Source organism: Alligator sinensis, unplaced genomic scaffold, assembly GCF_000455745.1.
Source record: "Alligator sinensis unplaced genomic scaffold, ASM45574v1 scaffold428_1, whole genome shotgun sequence".
In the NCBI taxonomy this organism is placed as follows: Eukaryota; Metazoa; Chordata; order Crocodylia; family Alligatoridae; genus Alligator; species Alligator sinensis.
Genome location: NW_005841919.1, coordinates 120,449 through 137,603, shown reverse-complemented (window position 1 = coordinate 137,603; position 17,155 = coordinate 120,449). Strand labels below are relative to the sequence as shown.

The window sequence follows — 17,155 nt, the reverse complement described above, 5'->3', positions numbered from 1 at the left end:
TGTACAGTGGTGGGAGCCACCCCGCCCCTGCCCCCCTGGATGAGTCTCTCATGGATCTGTCCCATGCTCCATCCTGTGTTCCACCCTGCCCCGGCTGTGCAGCCCCTGCTCCTGATCCAGCCCCACTCCCTCCCTCACTACAGGGGCCTTGATATGCCCCTTCCTTCCCCCCTTGCCACTTCCCCTACAACAGACTTACCAGCCAAATCTGTATATTGGCCATCCAGTTGGTATCGGCCAATATGGCTCGTTAAATATTTGCCTTTGGTATCGGCCCAAAAAATCTATCGGTGCACCCCTAGGACTGCACTGTGGAAGCCTCTGAGGACAATTCAAAATGGGAGTAGAGCCACTTCACTGTACCCTCTCTGGATCTGTCTCTGCCTGAAGTTGTATCTGTGGGTATGGACACAGGTAAAATGTAACCCCATCTACATGTTACACTTCAGGCATGATTAACCAGTTAATCACACCTTAAGTGGACACCTGGTCACACATGCAATCTACTAATATGTGATAAAAAGAGAAATAAGCTAAAGTTATTCCACAAAATATGTATAATAACTTTGTAGATGCTTCCTATCATGCCATTAATTGAATATGTGACCAGAGGGGCCCCTGTGGCTGGGAGCTCCCAGCTTATGCTAGCTTCCAGCCCCACATGGCTGGAAGTCCCATTAGCTGTCAGGGCTCCCAGCCACGTGGATGTGCCATGTACCCCTTATAGCTGGGAGGCTGCAGCTGAAGTATGGAGCATCCCCATGGCTGGAAGCCCACACCAGCTGAAATCTCCCAGCTGCAGGGACACCTCCTGTGGCTGGGAGCCCTGTCAGCTGAGGAGGCTCTCAGCCACAGGAGTTTCTGTATGCCTGTGCAGGAGGAGTTTCAACATGCCCAGGTTCCCTCTGCACCAGCAGTAAGGTGCGAGAGGATCTAATTTGCAATCCTGCAGTCACACTTCCTGCCATGTATGTGTGGTGTAGCAGGAAGTGTGATAGGATCTGATGCATGATCCATACAATCACACCTTTACCTGCATACGTAGAGGAGCCCTTAAACCAGTTTAAACTGAAGGAGGACAGACATACAAGTTTGTTAAACCAGTTTGAAATCACCTGGACTGGTTCAGAAGTGTACCCAGAAAATTAAGTACACTTTTGAACTGGTTCACTGTGAAACATATTAATGTTACATGCAGACCCCAGGTCTTCTGTGACAGGTCTACTCAGTTCTCCAAGCATCCCACACTATGTAGCTCCTCCCTGCCTTCTCCCCACACCCTCCCGTTCCCAATGCTGTAACTGACCACTCTGGTACACAGCCAAAGCTCTACTCCCATCCTACATCCCCCTCCCACCCCCCTTACTTTCCCCTACCTCTTTTTTAGTACAGGCAACCTGCACTTAACGCTGTTTTGCTTAGCGCTATTTTGCTATAACACTCATTTTGGATTGATACCTGATTCCACTTAGCGCTCAGTGAGTTTCATTATAGCACTCATGGGCATCGTATAGCTGACAGCAGGGAGCATACACTAGCGCCACAGCGCATTAGCGATGCACAGCCTCGTTGTGTGATTTAGCCTGTCCGTGATATATAGCTGCCTTCCCAGAGCCCGGGCCAGGCGTGGTGGGGCTGTGACTCATGCTGGGGGAGCCCCAGATGCTGTGCTTCACTCCTGCCACCTGGAGTGACTGTGACTGCCCGTGACTGCCCCTTTGCCTGCTGCCGGCATGGAGGGGACAAACAGCACCACCTCTACAGCCTGGGCTTGGGTGGGTGGTAACAGCACAGTGCCAGCTGAGCTGTCCCTGAACTACCAGGTGCTCATGTTGCTGCGGCTGGGTGTCCTGGTAATGAAACATTTATTTACATTGCATCTTATGGGAAAATAGTTTTTGCTTAACGCTATTCGGCTTAATGCTTGGTTTTTTGGGAACCAATTAAGAGCACTAAGCAGGGGTTGCCTGTATTTGTTATAAACGAGTTCCATTGCACTGCTTGTTCAATAAAAGCTATCTTTCTAACAACGAAGTGTGACCTTCCTACTCAACCACAGCCCCTCATGACCCTTACGGGTGAGGGCCAGGGCACCGGTGTTATGGCAGCATCACTTACTCCTTCCCTGGACTCATAAATGTCAAGTACCAGGTCCCTGTTACCTGGTAGGGCACAGCCTTCGGAATGTGGTCCCCTATATTAATCCAAGGGAGGCTAGGAGTGGTCGTAGGCAGTCCATGGCGCATGCAGGGACCTTGCAATTGGGTGCTACCATCTCCAGGGCCATTAGGATTGTGGAGTACTAGCAAAGCAAGCTAACACTAAATATCCTTCCCTTCCCTAGTGCTAGCAAAGCAAAGTGTTAGTAACTATCCCATCTGGCTCATCTGTCCTCAGGGGAATTTAAAGTGGGGCATGCCATGTTCTTTCTTGTGGGGGCGGACAATGGGGACCACTCTTGGAGACTTCTCCTGGGCCATTAAGAGGCATGGGGGTTCTAAGGTGGTCCCAGAGAAGACTTTTCTCAGTAAAGTCTGTTATTTCTTCCTTCTGTGGCATGTAGCTCTTGGACACACACGGCATGTAGTGCAGCTTGAGGAGGCACCTTTTCAAGTGCCAGAATCATGGAGCTTTGAGTTGCTATGCTGTGGCATTCCAGCTGGCAGACATACTCTAGCAGTATGGCAAGCATGGCCAAGTACAAGATTCTCTGCTGTTAGAAAGTGAAAGGTAAGGAGATGGCAGGTGTCCGTGGTCTGTTCCTACTGGGAAGACAATGCCTGTGAAACTTAACTGGCCCTCCTGAGGTTGAACTGACCAAACCTAAAACGGCTTAAACCAGGGGTGGGCAATTATTTTGGGCAGAGGGCCGCTTACTGAGTTTTAGCAAGCCATCGAGGGCCGCGTGACAGATAGCCAGGGGCAGATAAATATTAATTCTATACATTTTTTAGGGGCCCTGTGGGCCAGATAGAATGGCCCGGCGGGCCACATCTGGCCCGCAGGCCGCATTTTGCCCACTTGGCTGTCTTTTTTTTTTGCTGTCTTTTGCCCACTTTTGCTGTCTTTTGCCCACTTGGCTGTCTTTTTTTTTCATTTTGCCACTTGGCTGTCTTCAGAAACCCCTGGGGGTTGCGGTCAAGTGGCATGCTGAAATGTCTAGCTCTGGAGTCAACTGCTGCTCATTATGAAAGGGCTTTAGTTGGGAGGGGCCTGAACCTTTGTACAGTCTTGACATAGTTTGTATAATGTCTGTTCAAACCCATTAATATGCTTAAGCATTGACTCTTCTGTTTATGAAAAGATTTTTTGTGCTTTGAAACATATTCTGGATTTTTTACTGAAGATAAGTAGATACTTTATGAGTTGATAGTTCAGATACCTCCAAATTAGAAATCCAGTTACATTTCTCTAATCTTTAAAATGTTATATATATAACATCTTGAAAATTAATTTTTTAGTCAAAATTATAGCACAAACTGTTTTTTGTAAGCTGTCAGCACTTAGCAATTAAACTGTTTTCTGTTAAATGCTTCTTATAGAATTACCTTTTTAAGCATGTAAATCTAATATGCATTGGTGTTAAATAATAATTTTGTAGAATTTCGTCTTATTTATTTTGTCAACTAATTTAAAGCAAAATCACTTATTATGCCAAATTGCTTAGAGTAGCAACATTATTTACATATGATGAAACAAATATCTCTAACTTCATTTCATGAATGTTGATTTAAATTTTAGATTCAAGAAAGAGTTCCAGACAATTAAATCTACCCTAATCACTTGTTTAACGATCATATGAAATCAGTGTATAATGAAATGTATACTTGAGGCCACCTTTTAGAATAAATGTCTACCATAAATGCACTTTCAAAGCCTTACTTCTCAAAGATTATGATAATCTTTTGAGTTCTCTTACTCATGTGAGAGGTTCTGGGACACTAAAGTTTTCTAAAAGGTATTGTTTGCATATGATGCCCTTTTACATCAACATGCAAGTTTTATCAGTATTTAATTTTAAAAACTTATATATTTCTTACAGTCTCAGTAACACCAACAAAGCTTTTGTGATGTCACTGGGAAAAGTTGAGTGTGACACGTCTGCATGGCACAGTGTGGTGCTGTGAAGAAATACTGGAGCTAGCTTAGGTGGTGGAAGCAGGGTAGTGCAGGACTGCACGTAGGCCAGTTAGAATGAAAAGAAGGGTTACTTTACCCTGATGGAGCTCCAAGCTAACATTACTGCTCTAGTGCTAGTACCCAAGGTAGCTCCTACTCTCCTAGCTTGGGTATCTCTGTATAGTACTGCACTGTGCTGTGAAGATGCACCCACAGTAGAGATGTGTTGAGAAAGATGCTTTTGTGGCGATGGCACAGGATAGACAATTAGATACAAGTTCTCATTCAGATTTAGATTTCTTGTAAGATACTGAGCTAGGCTTTTATGGTAGAATTTTTAGATCAGGGAGGAGCTACATAGTGTGGGATGCTTGAAGGACTGAGTAGACCTGTCACGGAACACTTGGCGTCTGCATGTAGCACTGACATGTGGGCACAAGTAGCCTACTGCATGCTGCAGAAGGAATCTGGGGGATTTTCAGAATAGCTTGTGACTACTTTGGAGGGTGAGTGCACCTGGAAGGCAGATCCAGAATATGGTTATCCAAGTAGAATTTTTAGAAGTGCATGGGTCAGGACAAATAAGAGGCATGAGAGTATTAAGGACAAAATGGGTTATTAGTAACAGAGTTTATTAGTGACAGGGATGATGGTCACATCCTCCACACATGGTTTTGGAGTCCAGGAGTAAAGACTATTTTGAAGGAGCTTGAAGGATAATCTGGAAAGGGTGTGAGGAGGCATCATGGCTCTGGGAAGACTAGCCACCGGGTCTTTTCAAAGCATTTTTGGGGAGCATCACTGGCATTTGAGAAATCATGATGTCATTATATCAGCTCTTAGGTTGAACAGAGCAGAGTAGTGTACCTTAAAAATTCTTTAAAAAGAAATTATAAAGAACAATAGATGCTTTCTGAGTGAGTCAGGCAAACTTGTAAATTGGGGAACTTTTTTAATGGTTTAATACATGTTGGAGTGATGGTCCTATATCACTTTCTTATGGTCAATTGAAAAGAGATTGTTCGTTTATTCCAGAAGATGCTGTATAGATTAGCTTTGTCATTGTTTCTGAAATGGTTGGAGCTAAATGATTTTGAATTTTGGTTCAGTTCCTTATCTCATTGTTAAAATATGATGGCATTAATATTTTGGCACAAGTTAAGCAGGTATTCCTAATATTCATTTTTGTTTTTTGTTTTTTAAAAAAGCTTTCTAATTTTATACAGTGGACTTCTAACCTACTCTTTTTTCCTAGTATTACCCAAAATCCTAGCACGAATGAACCATATTCTCTGAAAACGAAAAATAATTCCAAATTTCTTATAGGTAGGAGAGGAAACACAGAATCTGTTCACACTGCAGCAGCAATACACCCAAGCAGGGACACCTCTGAGCACCAGGAGACTCGAGGCTTGAGAGCAACTACTAGGGATGCTCTTGGAGCGGCCTTACTATCTTATTTCTAGAGCAGCACAGCAATTCTCAAGCAGGGTGCCGGGACACCCAGGGTGCCACATGATCCTTTGAAGGGTACCAAAAGGTTTAAGGAAATCATCACTGATTCATCAGATAAGTTCAGGCCTAGGCTCAGTCCTTGCCTTCCCATTCCCCTGGCCCCAGGGTCTGGCTTCTATGCAAGGAGGTAAGCCCTATAATAAATTAGTTCTTGAACTGGGGGCCTTCCAGTTCACAAAAGTTATATTCAGGGTACCCCTCCATAAAAGGTGAAGAACCACTGTTCTAGAGTTTACAAGGGAATAGGTGGGCTGGGCATGCTTAGGAGCATCCCTTCTGAGGATGCTTCTAAGCGTGGCATGTAACTTAGTGTATGGCATGGCACTTAGTGTAAATGTATGCCATGTCTTGGAATTCTGTAAGCAGTGCTGGTCTTCACAATTTAAAAACATGTTAATAAATATATAAAGGGGTGATTGAGAAAAGAAACTGTAGTAAGAAACTGAAATAATTACATTTTACGCAAAAGGGCAACTGTCATTTTCTTAATGCTTTTGCTAAGTGTTTTTGCCATCACTTAAATGATTAAAGACAATGTTAATATGCAATCTAATGTTTTCTCTTATTTGTTTTAATGTATTCCTTGATTGTTTCAGAGCATATACTGAAGTTTGTATTGTGTCCTGGTAAAAAGCATTTTAGTTAGAGATTTACTTTTGGGATCCAATCATCTCTGGTATCTTTTTATGAACTAACAGTAACTGGGATTGATTGTTCAATTTGATGAAAAGTTTTAAATGTGATGCTTTTTTAAATCCAAGGTTTTCTTATTTGCATAATTGCCATGGCCCAAATTCTATATAAAGTGCTGCACAGATGGGCCCCCCCTGAATTTAGTGGGACTTCATGCACTTGAGGGGTTGGATCATATGATTCTCTTTGCACGATGAGGTCCTGTGTGTGTTTAAAGTATTACATGGGGGAACTGTCTCTTGAAGGAAAAACAATTCTCTTTATAAGTACAGTAGTATCTGGTAGCTCATTTTCTCATATTGGACAGTATCTTCAATATCTTTCCTGCCTTTGTTGCTATCCGTTATCTGTTATCCATTAGTGTCATAGTTCCAGAGCTTCTTAAATTGATCTGTTGCTTTGTAGTAATAGTAAGCCTCTGCTTATTTTAGGTTAAGTGGAAATATTTTGGGCCAAATTGATCCTGCATGTTGCTCCATTTATTTAGTCTTGTACCAGGAATGAGTGTGGTTCACTTATAGCAATAATGCCTTTAAAATAGAAAAAAAACTTTGGAAGTTTAGAGTGGTTATTTAGTGTTGAAATTTCTTTTCTTTGCATAGCCAACCTACAGTAAAGGAAATGTTACGGACCATTTTATTTTTCTCTTGTTTATTGTTTAGTATCAGCGATGCAAACTATGGGACAGATTACATGAAGAGCACATCAATGCAGGACGTACTGTTCAGGTAAGAATGCCGCAGAAGCTGCATGAATTTAATGGAGCTAAATAATTTATCTGCTGCTCGCTGAGATGGGAGATTTTGATAGAAGTTAGTATGTGACAGGTATCTGTCATTTTTAAAGTAGGGGGTGTCCCAGGTAGGATGTGAATGGTTAAACAATTAATCATTTAACTGATAAGCCCAACGATAACTTTATAACTTACTGGTTATCATTTAGTACGGGCGCAATCTGGCAGGGAAAGGGTGGGAGGGAAGCCGCACAGGAACCAGAAGGCAGCCTGGTAGGCAAGAGGGAGGGAGGAGTGAGGAGGAGGAGAGGTAGGCTCTGTGGACCTTGATGCTGATGTTTGCAGCCTCCCTGCCACCTGCCACGAGCAGCCTGGTAGGGCTGTGTGAAGCTTCGGTTGCTGATTTGATTCAGCGGAGATTTGGCCTGATTCGGCAGCCGAATCTCTGAATTCGAATCGAATCAGGAGACTCTTTATTCTCTCCAAATCAAATTGGAACCCTATGAATCGATTTGGAGAGATTCAACAATTCAGACATAGACACAGCTTTAAGTTTTTTTTCTACATACCTCAAGGTACCAGGCGGCTTGTGAATGCTGAGACGCTGGGGTGGGTAGAGCATCCCACAGGCGGGTCCCCAGCACTCTCAGCAGCAGACTCGGACGTGCATCAGAAGCACTTTTGGTCCACTTCTAGGTCCACTGCCGAGCACGCGGGGAACCCCCTGCACTCCTGTGGGATGCTTTATCCACCCCAGCATTGCAGCATTCACAAGCTGTGCCTAGTACCTCGAGGTATGTAGAAAAAACATTTAAAGCTGTGTCTGTGGCCAGATCTCTGATTCTCCAAATCAGCATCAAATCTTCAGGTTCAGTCAAATCGAATCGGGACAGTGATCCAAATCAACTAATCAAATCACTGTCCCTGATTCGGGCCAAATCCGAAATGAATACAGCCCATTTCGCACACCCCTACAGCCTGGGCTCCAGGCAGGCCCTTCCTGCCTGCCACGGGGCCTGGGCTGCTCACAGCAGGGAGGCTGCACCAAGGTCCACGGAGCCTAGCTATTAATTACTAGCCCCTCTTCTCCCTGCTCTCTCCCACCTGCTGTTCTGTCCACAAAGAAAGCAGCTCAGCTCCCTCTCTGGGGAGTGTGGAAGTCAGAGACCACCTGCCACAGGCTGCAAGGGGCCCAATCCTGAAAATTAAAAATTGAAAAAGATGTCCCCAAGTGGGCCAGGCCAGGGGTTGCCATACAGATTAATAATTTAACCGTTGCAATTACAACTAGTTAAATTGATATTTTTGTAATTGATATTTACATCCCTAGCCCCAAAGCATGGCTTCAGAAGCAAGTGTTGTCACTGCTTTGACTCCTTGTAACTGCAGAAAGAGCAACTCTGTTCAACTATAGGGTTTATTGGTCATAAACCCAGTCAAGGCATGTACAAAGTAAATTATATGCTGTGCACCATGTTGAATCCCAGCAACAGAAGGAGTTGGTGACACTGAGAGCCAACAGCCACACAGGTTAGCAGGAGAGTTTGAGTGGAATTGCTTTTGGGGAGAAGAGAAAGAAACCCTGATTGCTTTAGGGTGAGGGTTTGAGCTTTGTGAGCTGGATCTTGTTTTCATCTTACAGTGCTATATGGAGGCAGTGAGCTATGAAGAGTTGCTGAGTCGTTAATACACGTTAATAGGGAGCTGGGCTACATCTGGTCAGCCAGAGTCCTAGTGATGTAAAGAACAAGTGACACCATTGACATTACTTTCCCTTACTGTTTGTGCCTGCTCCTCTGTGGACTTGGTTCAGGTGGGGTTCTGACCTCCAGTTCTTCCTCTGAGGTTCTGGTCTTTGCAGGGAGTGTTGCCTTCATGTTCTTTTTAGTGAGCAAGTGGGGGAAGTACACGTGGTATGAGAGGTGCTTGTTGGTGTATTCTCTCAGGAAAAAGATAGTCACTGAAAAAGCAAGTGACTAGACTGAGCTGTATCTGTGAACAAAAGGACTTCATTGATATAGAGTACAAGAAGACCTCCAAGATTGTGGAAGAGATTCAGCGAATGAAGAGTGCAAGGAAAGAGGAAGAAGCAGAACTGGATGCTCAGGACTACAGAAGCCAGCAGTTGGTCACCTTTGGCAACAGACAGTGCTCCATCTCCCAGCTGTGATTATTGAGAAGTACAGATGCAAAGGCTTGGCACCTTAGAGGCTCTCTCACCCTAGAGGCTGGGAGAAGGAAAGCCACCACTCCCAAGTGGATGTGAGGGGTGTGGCAGCTGGCTATTCCCTTCTGTAGGGGATAGAGCAGGGATGCGCAATTATTTGGGCTAGAGGGCGACTCAAATTTTGGCCCTCCAAAATTCACTTTGAGCTGTTGCTGGGGGTGCGGGGTGTGTGTGCAGTTAATCTTATTTGACCCTGGGCCTGTTTGTCCCACACCTGCTATTGGGGACACCAGACAGAGTGGGTAGGCAGGATCTCCATGGTGACTGGCTTGGGACCCCTATGAGTAGGGTGCACTCAGCTGGGCAGATGAGATGGGGCATTGAACAGGCAGGGAGTGGCGTCTGGGAGTGGGATGGGAGGGCAGGGACAGCTTTGTGGGGCCTGGGCACAGCAGAGCTGTGATCTGCTCCCTGCATGTCCCTGTGATGGGCACCAGATCCGTGGGTAGGGATGTGTAAGAAATGAATCATGTCTCTGCCCTGGGCTCCAGCCCTGTTCTGTCACCACCCTGTGATCCTGGCCAGGGCCTGGGCCCGCCTGCCCATCCCAGTCCTGGATGCCACTCCCCATCTTCCTGTGGCCCCATCCCATCTGGCCATGTGCACTCTGCCCGTGGGGGTCCCAGGTCAGTTTCCATAGACCCCACCTGCTCTGCCCAGTACTCCTGACTGTGGGTGTGGGGGAGATGGGCCAGGGTGCCTGGGCAGCAGGGATGGAGCTGGCAGGAGTGCTGGAGACACTGGCAGTGGCAGCTAGGCAGAGTGAGCTGCTGCCATGGGCGCTACCAGGAAGCTGAGTCCAGCCACTGAGCTGCCCCTGTCCCACTGGGTGCCTGGGGAACAGCAGGATCAGCTGCACACACCATGGCCTGGGCTGCCTCTTGTACCTGGGTCAGGCATGGCTGAGGGGACCTGACATGGGGCTGGATAGAATCCCTTGGCAGGCTGGATCCAGCTCGCAGGCTGTATTTTGTCCACCTCTGGAACAGAGGCATCCATCTGCCGACCGGACCTGTTGTCTCCAGAGTTCTGTTGCTTCTAGGCATCAGAATCCAAGATATTATGGAAAGGTTGTCAAGGTTCATCTGGTCCCTGACTACTACCCTATCCATGTGGGCACTAAAGATTCTGCCAGCTGTGAGCTTGAGCAAATCAAAAGTGACTACAAAGCTTTGTGTGCAAAGGTGAAAGGGACAGGTTCATCAGTCTTTCCAGTCAAGAGGCAGATCCAGGAATGGGTGTGTGGGGTTAGGTTGCACCTCGCTTTGGCTGTGCGGCAGGCACAGTGCTCTCTGAACTCATTGACCTGTTGATGCAGCTCATGCCCTGAAATCAGGGGATGAACTTGTGGTTCACACTGAGTGTTTGTGTCTGTTGGTGCCTGGGCCTGGTCTAAATGTTATCATTGGGCCAAGCTGTGCCTGAGGCTGGCAGGGAGAGGGCTCACTTTCAAATATGGTTACCTAAATTCCCAGATTATTAATGTGAATTTCAAATCTAATTTTAGATATATAAATTCCCATTTTGTTTGTGTATATGCCAAATAACCTATTGCACATTATGAACCACTGACTTAGATAGCTAGACTCTGCAGGCTTAGGTGATGTTAAGAGGATTTAAGGACCAGACAATCATAAAGTCATCGCAGGACTGCTGGCAAACCTCTTTGAGAATTCATCGTACTCAGGAGAGGTCCCAGAAGACTGGAAGAGGGCCAATGTTGTGCCCATCTTCAAGAAGGGCAGGAGAGAGGACCCAGGAAACTACAGACTGATCAGCCTGACCCTTAATCCTAGGAAAAATCCTCGATAAATTTCTCAAGGAGTCCATATGCAGTAAGCTAGTAGAAGGCAAAATTCTGAACGACAGCCAGCACGGTTTTGTTGTGAGTAGGTCATGTCTGACTAACCTCATCTTCCACGACCAGGTTACTCACCACCTGGATAAGGGAGATGAGGTCAATGTAATTTACTTGGACTTTAGGTAGGCCTTTGACTTGGTATCCCATGATGCTCTCAAGGTAAAACTAGGAGACTATCGGCTCAACAATTCAATGGTCAGATGGGTGGGAAACTGGCTGTGGGGTCATACCCAGAGAGTACTAATAGACAGATCTGCGTCAGCCTGGGAGAAGGTAGCCAGTGGGGTCTCTCAGGGTTTGGTACTTGCACCAGTACTTTTCAACATCTTCATCAATGATCTGGATGTGGGGGTGAAAGCACACTGGCAAAGTTTGACAATGAGACTAAGTTCTGGGGAAGTGTGGCCATGCATCAGGGTAGGCTGGTGATCCAGGTAGACCTAGACAGATTAGTTAGATGGGCGGACCAGAACCAGATGGGCTGTTCAACACTGAGAAGTGTAAAGTGCCCCATCAGAGGAGGAAAAATCTGCAACAGACCTACAGGCTTGGTGGTGCTACGTTAGCTAGCACCATGTCTGAAAGGGACTTGGGGGTCATAATTGACAATAAAATGAATATGAGCCACCAGTGTGATGCTACAGTTAGCAGAGCAAACAATATGCTGGCATGCATCAACCGATGCATCTCAAGCAAAACTAAGGAAGTTATTCTCCTGCTCTACTCGGCATTGGTGAGGCCACAGCTGGAGTACTGCATCCAGTTCTGGGTGCCACACTTCAAGAAGGATGTGGGGAATCTTGAGAGAGTCCATAGAAGAGCCACTTGTATGATTAGAGGTCTGAAGAGCAAGCCATATGGGGAAAGGCTGACAGATATGGGACTGTTCAGCCTAGAAAAGAGAAGAATTTGGGGGGATTTGGTGGCAGCTTACAAATATATCAGGGGAGAGCATGAGGGGCTAGGTGAACAACTGTTCACCAAAGCACCTCAGGGGAAAACCAGGAGCAATGGTCATAAACTCCTAGAAGGTTTCAGACTGGATATAAGGAAAAACTTCTTTGCAGTTCATATGACTAGACTCTGGAATAGACCCCCAGTGCAGGTGGTGCAGGCATCTACCTTGAAGATCTTCAAAGGGAGACTGGACGCACAACTTGCTGGGGTTATTTGACCCCAACAGTCTTTCTTGCCCAGAGCAGGGGGGCTGGACCCAATGATCTCACGAGGTCCCTTCCAGTCCTAAACTTACGTGAATCTGTGAATGTCGTGATGGAAAAAATGATGCACAGTAAAGTATATGTGAAAGATCACAGTCTATGCTACTACTGCTAATACAGACCTCAAGAAAATTTACTGGTAGAGAAAAACAGTCAGAACTTATTTTAATTCACTATTCTGATACTACAAACATGTCTGTTATAATGGATTATGGTTCCTCATGGGAAATAAAACCAGACTCAAACCCAGAAAATATCAGAAATAAAGATTAATCCCAAATGAACAATGGCATTGAACAAGGTTTAAAATTCTTTGGGTTTGATATTGGAGACTATAGCTGAGTTTGGTTGATTTGCTCAGGGATGGAAAGCATTAGTGTATCTGTAGTGTAGGTGTGTGAAGCCTTGTTTGTACAAACAATGAATTTGCATCATTATGCTTTTCTGTATCTAAAAAAAGATCATTTAGGCTCATGTCTTCATATGCCTCCAAATTTTCTTCCCAAGGTAGTTGCAAAATGAGACCCTATGTTAGAACAGCAATATTGTTCCACATTCAATGCTAATATTTAATGTTAGGGCTAAGCAGAAGGGGTACCATTTTCATTTAAAGTGATCTCAATATTCTGATTTATTTTAAATGCAATTTTTTTATGCTGCCACATCTCAATGCAGAAAGAATAAGTTATGCATTATGCAGAATGTATATTGATATCAAGTCTGCAGAGTAAGCATTGGGTCCATGCAAGCACAGAGTAGACTAGATCTTTGTTTTAACTAAATAGTTAGGAGTCTAGAGCACTTGATAATAAATTATATGACTTATAGAATGTGTTTGCTGTAAGCTGTTTAAATGTTTACCAATGGACTTGTATTCTGTTTGTTTGCAAAGAAATAAGATTAATTATTTTGATACCAAATGTTCTCTGCAGCACACACTTTGCTCTCAGAATTAGATGTTGTAAAAATACATTAGGAATCCCTAAGTCAATATTGACCCAAGGCATCCGCCACAGGTTTTAGACAAATATATGCACAGCCACTCTACATTTAATCCATGTGCACATAATTAGCCATTTTTCTGAATTTTAAATTTACACAGAATAATTGCTTCAGTTGGATTTTTGATGGCCAAAAATAGAATAAAAGTATAGGAGACTATAAAGGCATACCTCATATTCCTGGTAAACTAGATGTTATATTAGAAAACTTTAAAAAATAAATGGTCAGGGACAAACTGAAGAATTTGGTAAATGTTATTTTGCAAAAAATTATGCCATTCCTTTCTAAATGTTAAGACAATAGCCCTTGCATACAATATGATCAGTTTCCAAAGCGTTTATATATTTTTCCTTCTAACATACTGTGTGCATTCCAAAAAGTACTAGATGCAGCATAAATGTCTTGCTACGTTTTTGCTGAGGATTTTGCCAAGATGTTTTGAACTCAACAGCTTTCTAACATATTTCAAGCTTTAAGGAGACTCCAAGGGAACAATATAACGCCATGATGTTATTGCAACAGACAAATGAAGACTTGAGCCACCAACAGTAATATTTGTGAAGTCATGGATGACAGACAGGATCGCAGAGGACTGATGAAATCTAACTTAGTGCCCAGTTTTGAAAAGAGAGAAAATGAATACCTAGTAAATTACCAATTAGTCAGCCTATCTTCTGTTTGGGAGGTTACTAAAGAATATTATACAAATGTAAGTTACTACCACTAGGGGGAAAAAAGAAACAACCAAATACTGAATAAGGGATAACTGGCCAGGCAGACAATAACAAGATGGATCTGGGGATAATGGTGGATCGCAAACTCAACACAAGCAGGTAATGTTATGCTGTTGAGAGAAGAGGGAAAAGAAAGATATATTACAAATACAGTTTGTAAGACAGAAGGTGATCTTGCCACCCTACTTGGTGCCACTTAGGCCTCAGCTGGAGTATTGTATCTAATTCTAGGCATTGTATTTTAAGAAGGACCTAGAGAAACCGGAAAAGATCCAGATATGAGTGATGAGGCAAGGATTGAAATACAGGTTATACAAGGACAGGTTGAAAGAACTGTTAAGTGTTATTTTGCATTTTGGTGTTGCAGTCATATATACAGTTTTGTCCTTGACTGCAAAACCTGCCCAAAGTTCATGGTGTTCTTGCTTATTTTTTCCATGCCAGAAAAAGTGTAATGTATCTTGTACAGAGAGCTTGCAAGTCTGATTCAGAGAGACCAGTTCTATTGATATTTTTCCAACTCTTAGTCAACAACAGTCTAAATCAGGGTGCAGCAACATTTTGGAACTGGGGGCCTCTTTAATAGAACTTAACTCTAAGTGTTCCTGGGACTGTTTCCAACCCAACCAGAGTTGGAGCCACACCTGGGCCATAGGTTGCTGACCCCAAACTAAATTATTTGGCACATCAGTGCTGATTGCCCTCAAGTTTGAATGGGAAAGCTTGAAAATAGATCATAGTCCAAGTAGTAAAAAATGGGGCAAGAAATTCTTAGCCTAGTTTTTCTCAGGCCATCTTAAATTTGAAGTAAACAAGATTAAGTCTTTCAAACATTTGAAAGACTGCCAGAAAGGAGGAGGAGAACAACTGTTCTACTTGGTAATAGATGGCAAGGTATGAAGAAGTGGATTTAAACTGCAACAGAGCAGATGTAAATGAAATGTCAAGAAAAATATCTTCATGGTCAGAAGAGTAAAAGTGGAAAAAATGGCCCAGGGAAGTTATGGAATCTTTTTCTTAGAGATTTTTCAGTCAGAAATTGAGTAGGCATCTATCTAAAACATCAGGGTTTTGGCTCTGTGGGCTAAATGAGTGGTATGGGACTGATCCACAGGCTGGATTGAGCTTCATCCACAAGGGTTGGGCCCTCGGGAGCCTGATACTTTCTCCTTCCTTCCCTGTGCTCTGGGATTGGGCTTCAGGGACCTGGTGCTGTTCTTTCTTGGCATCCCCCATTGGAATTGAGCCCTGGGGCCCAGCAGTACAGTTGCCCAACCATGCACACTGTGGGCATGTCTACACATTCATTAATGCGCCATATTTATGGCGCATAAAATTTAGTACTATAATCACAGGTACTAACTTAATACGCCATAATTGGTACTACTATGCATTTGCGCTGCCACATGCTTTTTAAGTGATGCTAATGCACAGTAGTCTAATTCTATTGCGCATTAGCATAGTTTTTTTGTGTTGCACTAATGTGCAGTAGAATTAGTCTGCTGCACTGTTATAACATCGCCTGTAGATGTGCCTTATGATTGGGTGCCTGATCCAGTGCAGAGGGCCTGGTGCTCCCCAACGCTCCAGAAATGTGGTAGTAGAGGAGTAGTGCCACCACTCCCTCCACCACCAAATTTTCATGCCCATGGATTGGGGCTGAGTACCTGTGGTCTAGGTTCATTTAAGAACAGAGCATTTTGTAGTGGGGGAGAAGATAGATGTTGGAGTAGAGGATCCTTGAGGTCCTTTCCAAACCTAAGTTTAGGTGACTGCATTCCTAGTTGGAGGAAAAAAAAAATAGAGGTACTATGGAGTAGGTAAGATGGTGAATAAAAATGAAAAAAAAATGTCAAAAAAGAAGAGGCTCACCCCAGTCCATTTTCAGGGTAGACTTGTGCAACTAGAATGTTGTGCTTAACAAGCCTTTACAAAAGGGGAAGCTTATTCTGAAATTCCATCCTCTTCCCCCCCACCCCCCAAAAAAACCCTCTTTATATCTGAGATGCATTCCCTTACAGTGCAGCTCTAATCTAAAAAGTAACTTGAAAAAATGTACAGTATATTATATTCTCTCTTTCTCATTTCCAGCTCAACTCAGCTTTCAAGTAAAACTGCTCTTTGTTAGCTATGCAATCTCAAACCAATCATGTTCTCATGCATCTTTAACATTAATAAATATTCTCCAGACAAAATTATTTCATCTGGTACAACTTAATAAAGGTAGTAAAAGTAATAAAGTAGTAATGTCTTTTTCTTTGAAAGAAGTATGTATTATTTTTCATAGAAGTCAGAGAAGTAGGGGTGGAAGGGACCTCCATAGGTCATCTAGTCCAGCTCCCTGCCTGAGGCAGAATCATCCCTATCCAAACCATCCTAAACAAATTGATAATCTAGCCTCTTAATAAAAATGACCGTCAGCTTTCACACAACATAAGACATGACACCCTAACCTGCCACAGATAAAGCAAGGGGACCAGGGCAGCCAACTTCCTGCTTCTGTAGGTTATAAAGAGACACCCAGAAGATATGATTTAGTCTGTAGAAAATTTATTTTGCAATAAAATTTATACAACATTTTTAACCATTTATTTTAAATATTGGAATAGTTTTTAAATTTTGTGTATGTAGAGGGTGAGATTTTCAAAAGTTTTCACTTTTGGCCAACTCTCGCAATAATACTCCCTTTTAATTTCAGAGCATAGTTAGGCCAATGCTAGACAGTTTTGAGAATCTTTGAGATAATCAGTTTATGTACATGATTCACTGTATTTTCACTGAAATAAGGCTAGTTTCAAGTAGTCCTATAGAGAAATAGGGCTGAAAGGGACCTCTCAAAGTCTTCTAGTACAGCCCCCTGCTCAAACCCATCCCAGCCAAGTATCTGTCCAATCAGCTTTTGAAAGTATCCAGGGGTGGAGATTCCATAGATTTTCTAGGTAGCTTGTTCCAATGCTTGCCCACCCTCATAGTCAGAAAGTTCCTCAACTTAAGTTTAGTCTTCAACCTAAGCTTCCTGTACTACAGCTCAAGGTCATTGCTCCTTGTCTT

General features: G+C 43.6%; 1 protein-coding gene across 4 annotated transcripts in view; it reads left to right on the top strand.

Annotated features, from left to right (window-relative positions):
* STX17 (syntaxin 17) overlaps positions 1-17,155 on the top strand; it is a 75,694-nt gene that overhangs the window by 22,888 nt on the left and 35,651 nt on the right. For all 4 annotated transcript variants that reach the window (XM_025198285.1, XM_025198286.1, XM_025198284.1 and 1 more), the window contains exon 3: positions 6,990-7,055. In XM_025198285.1, coding sequence (XP_025054070.1) covers positions 6,990-7,055 — 66 coding nt within the window. The remainder of the gene's footprint in view (positions 1-6,989; positions 7,056-17,155) is intronic.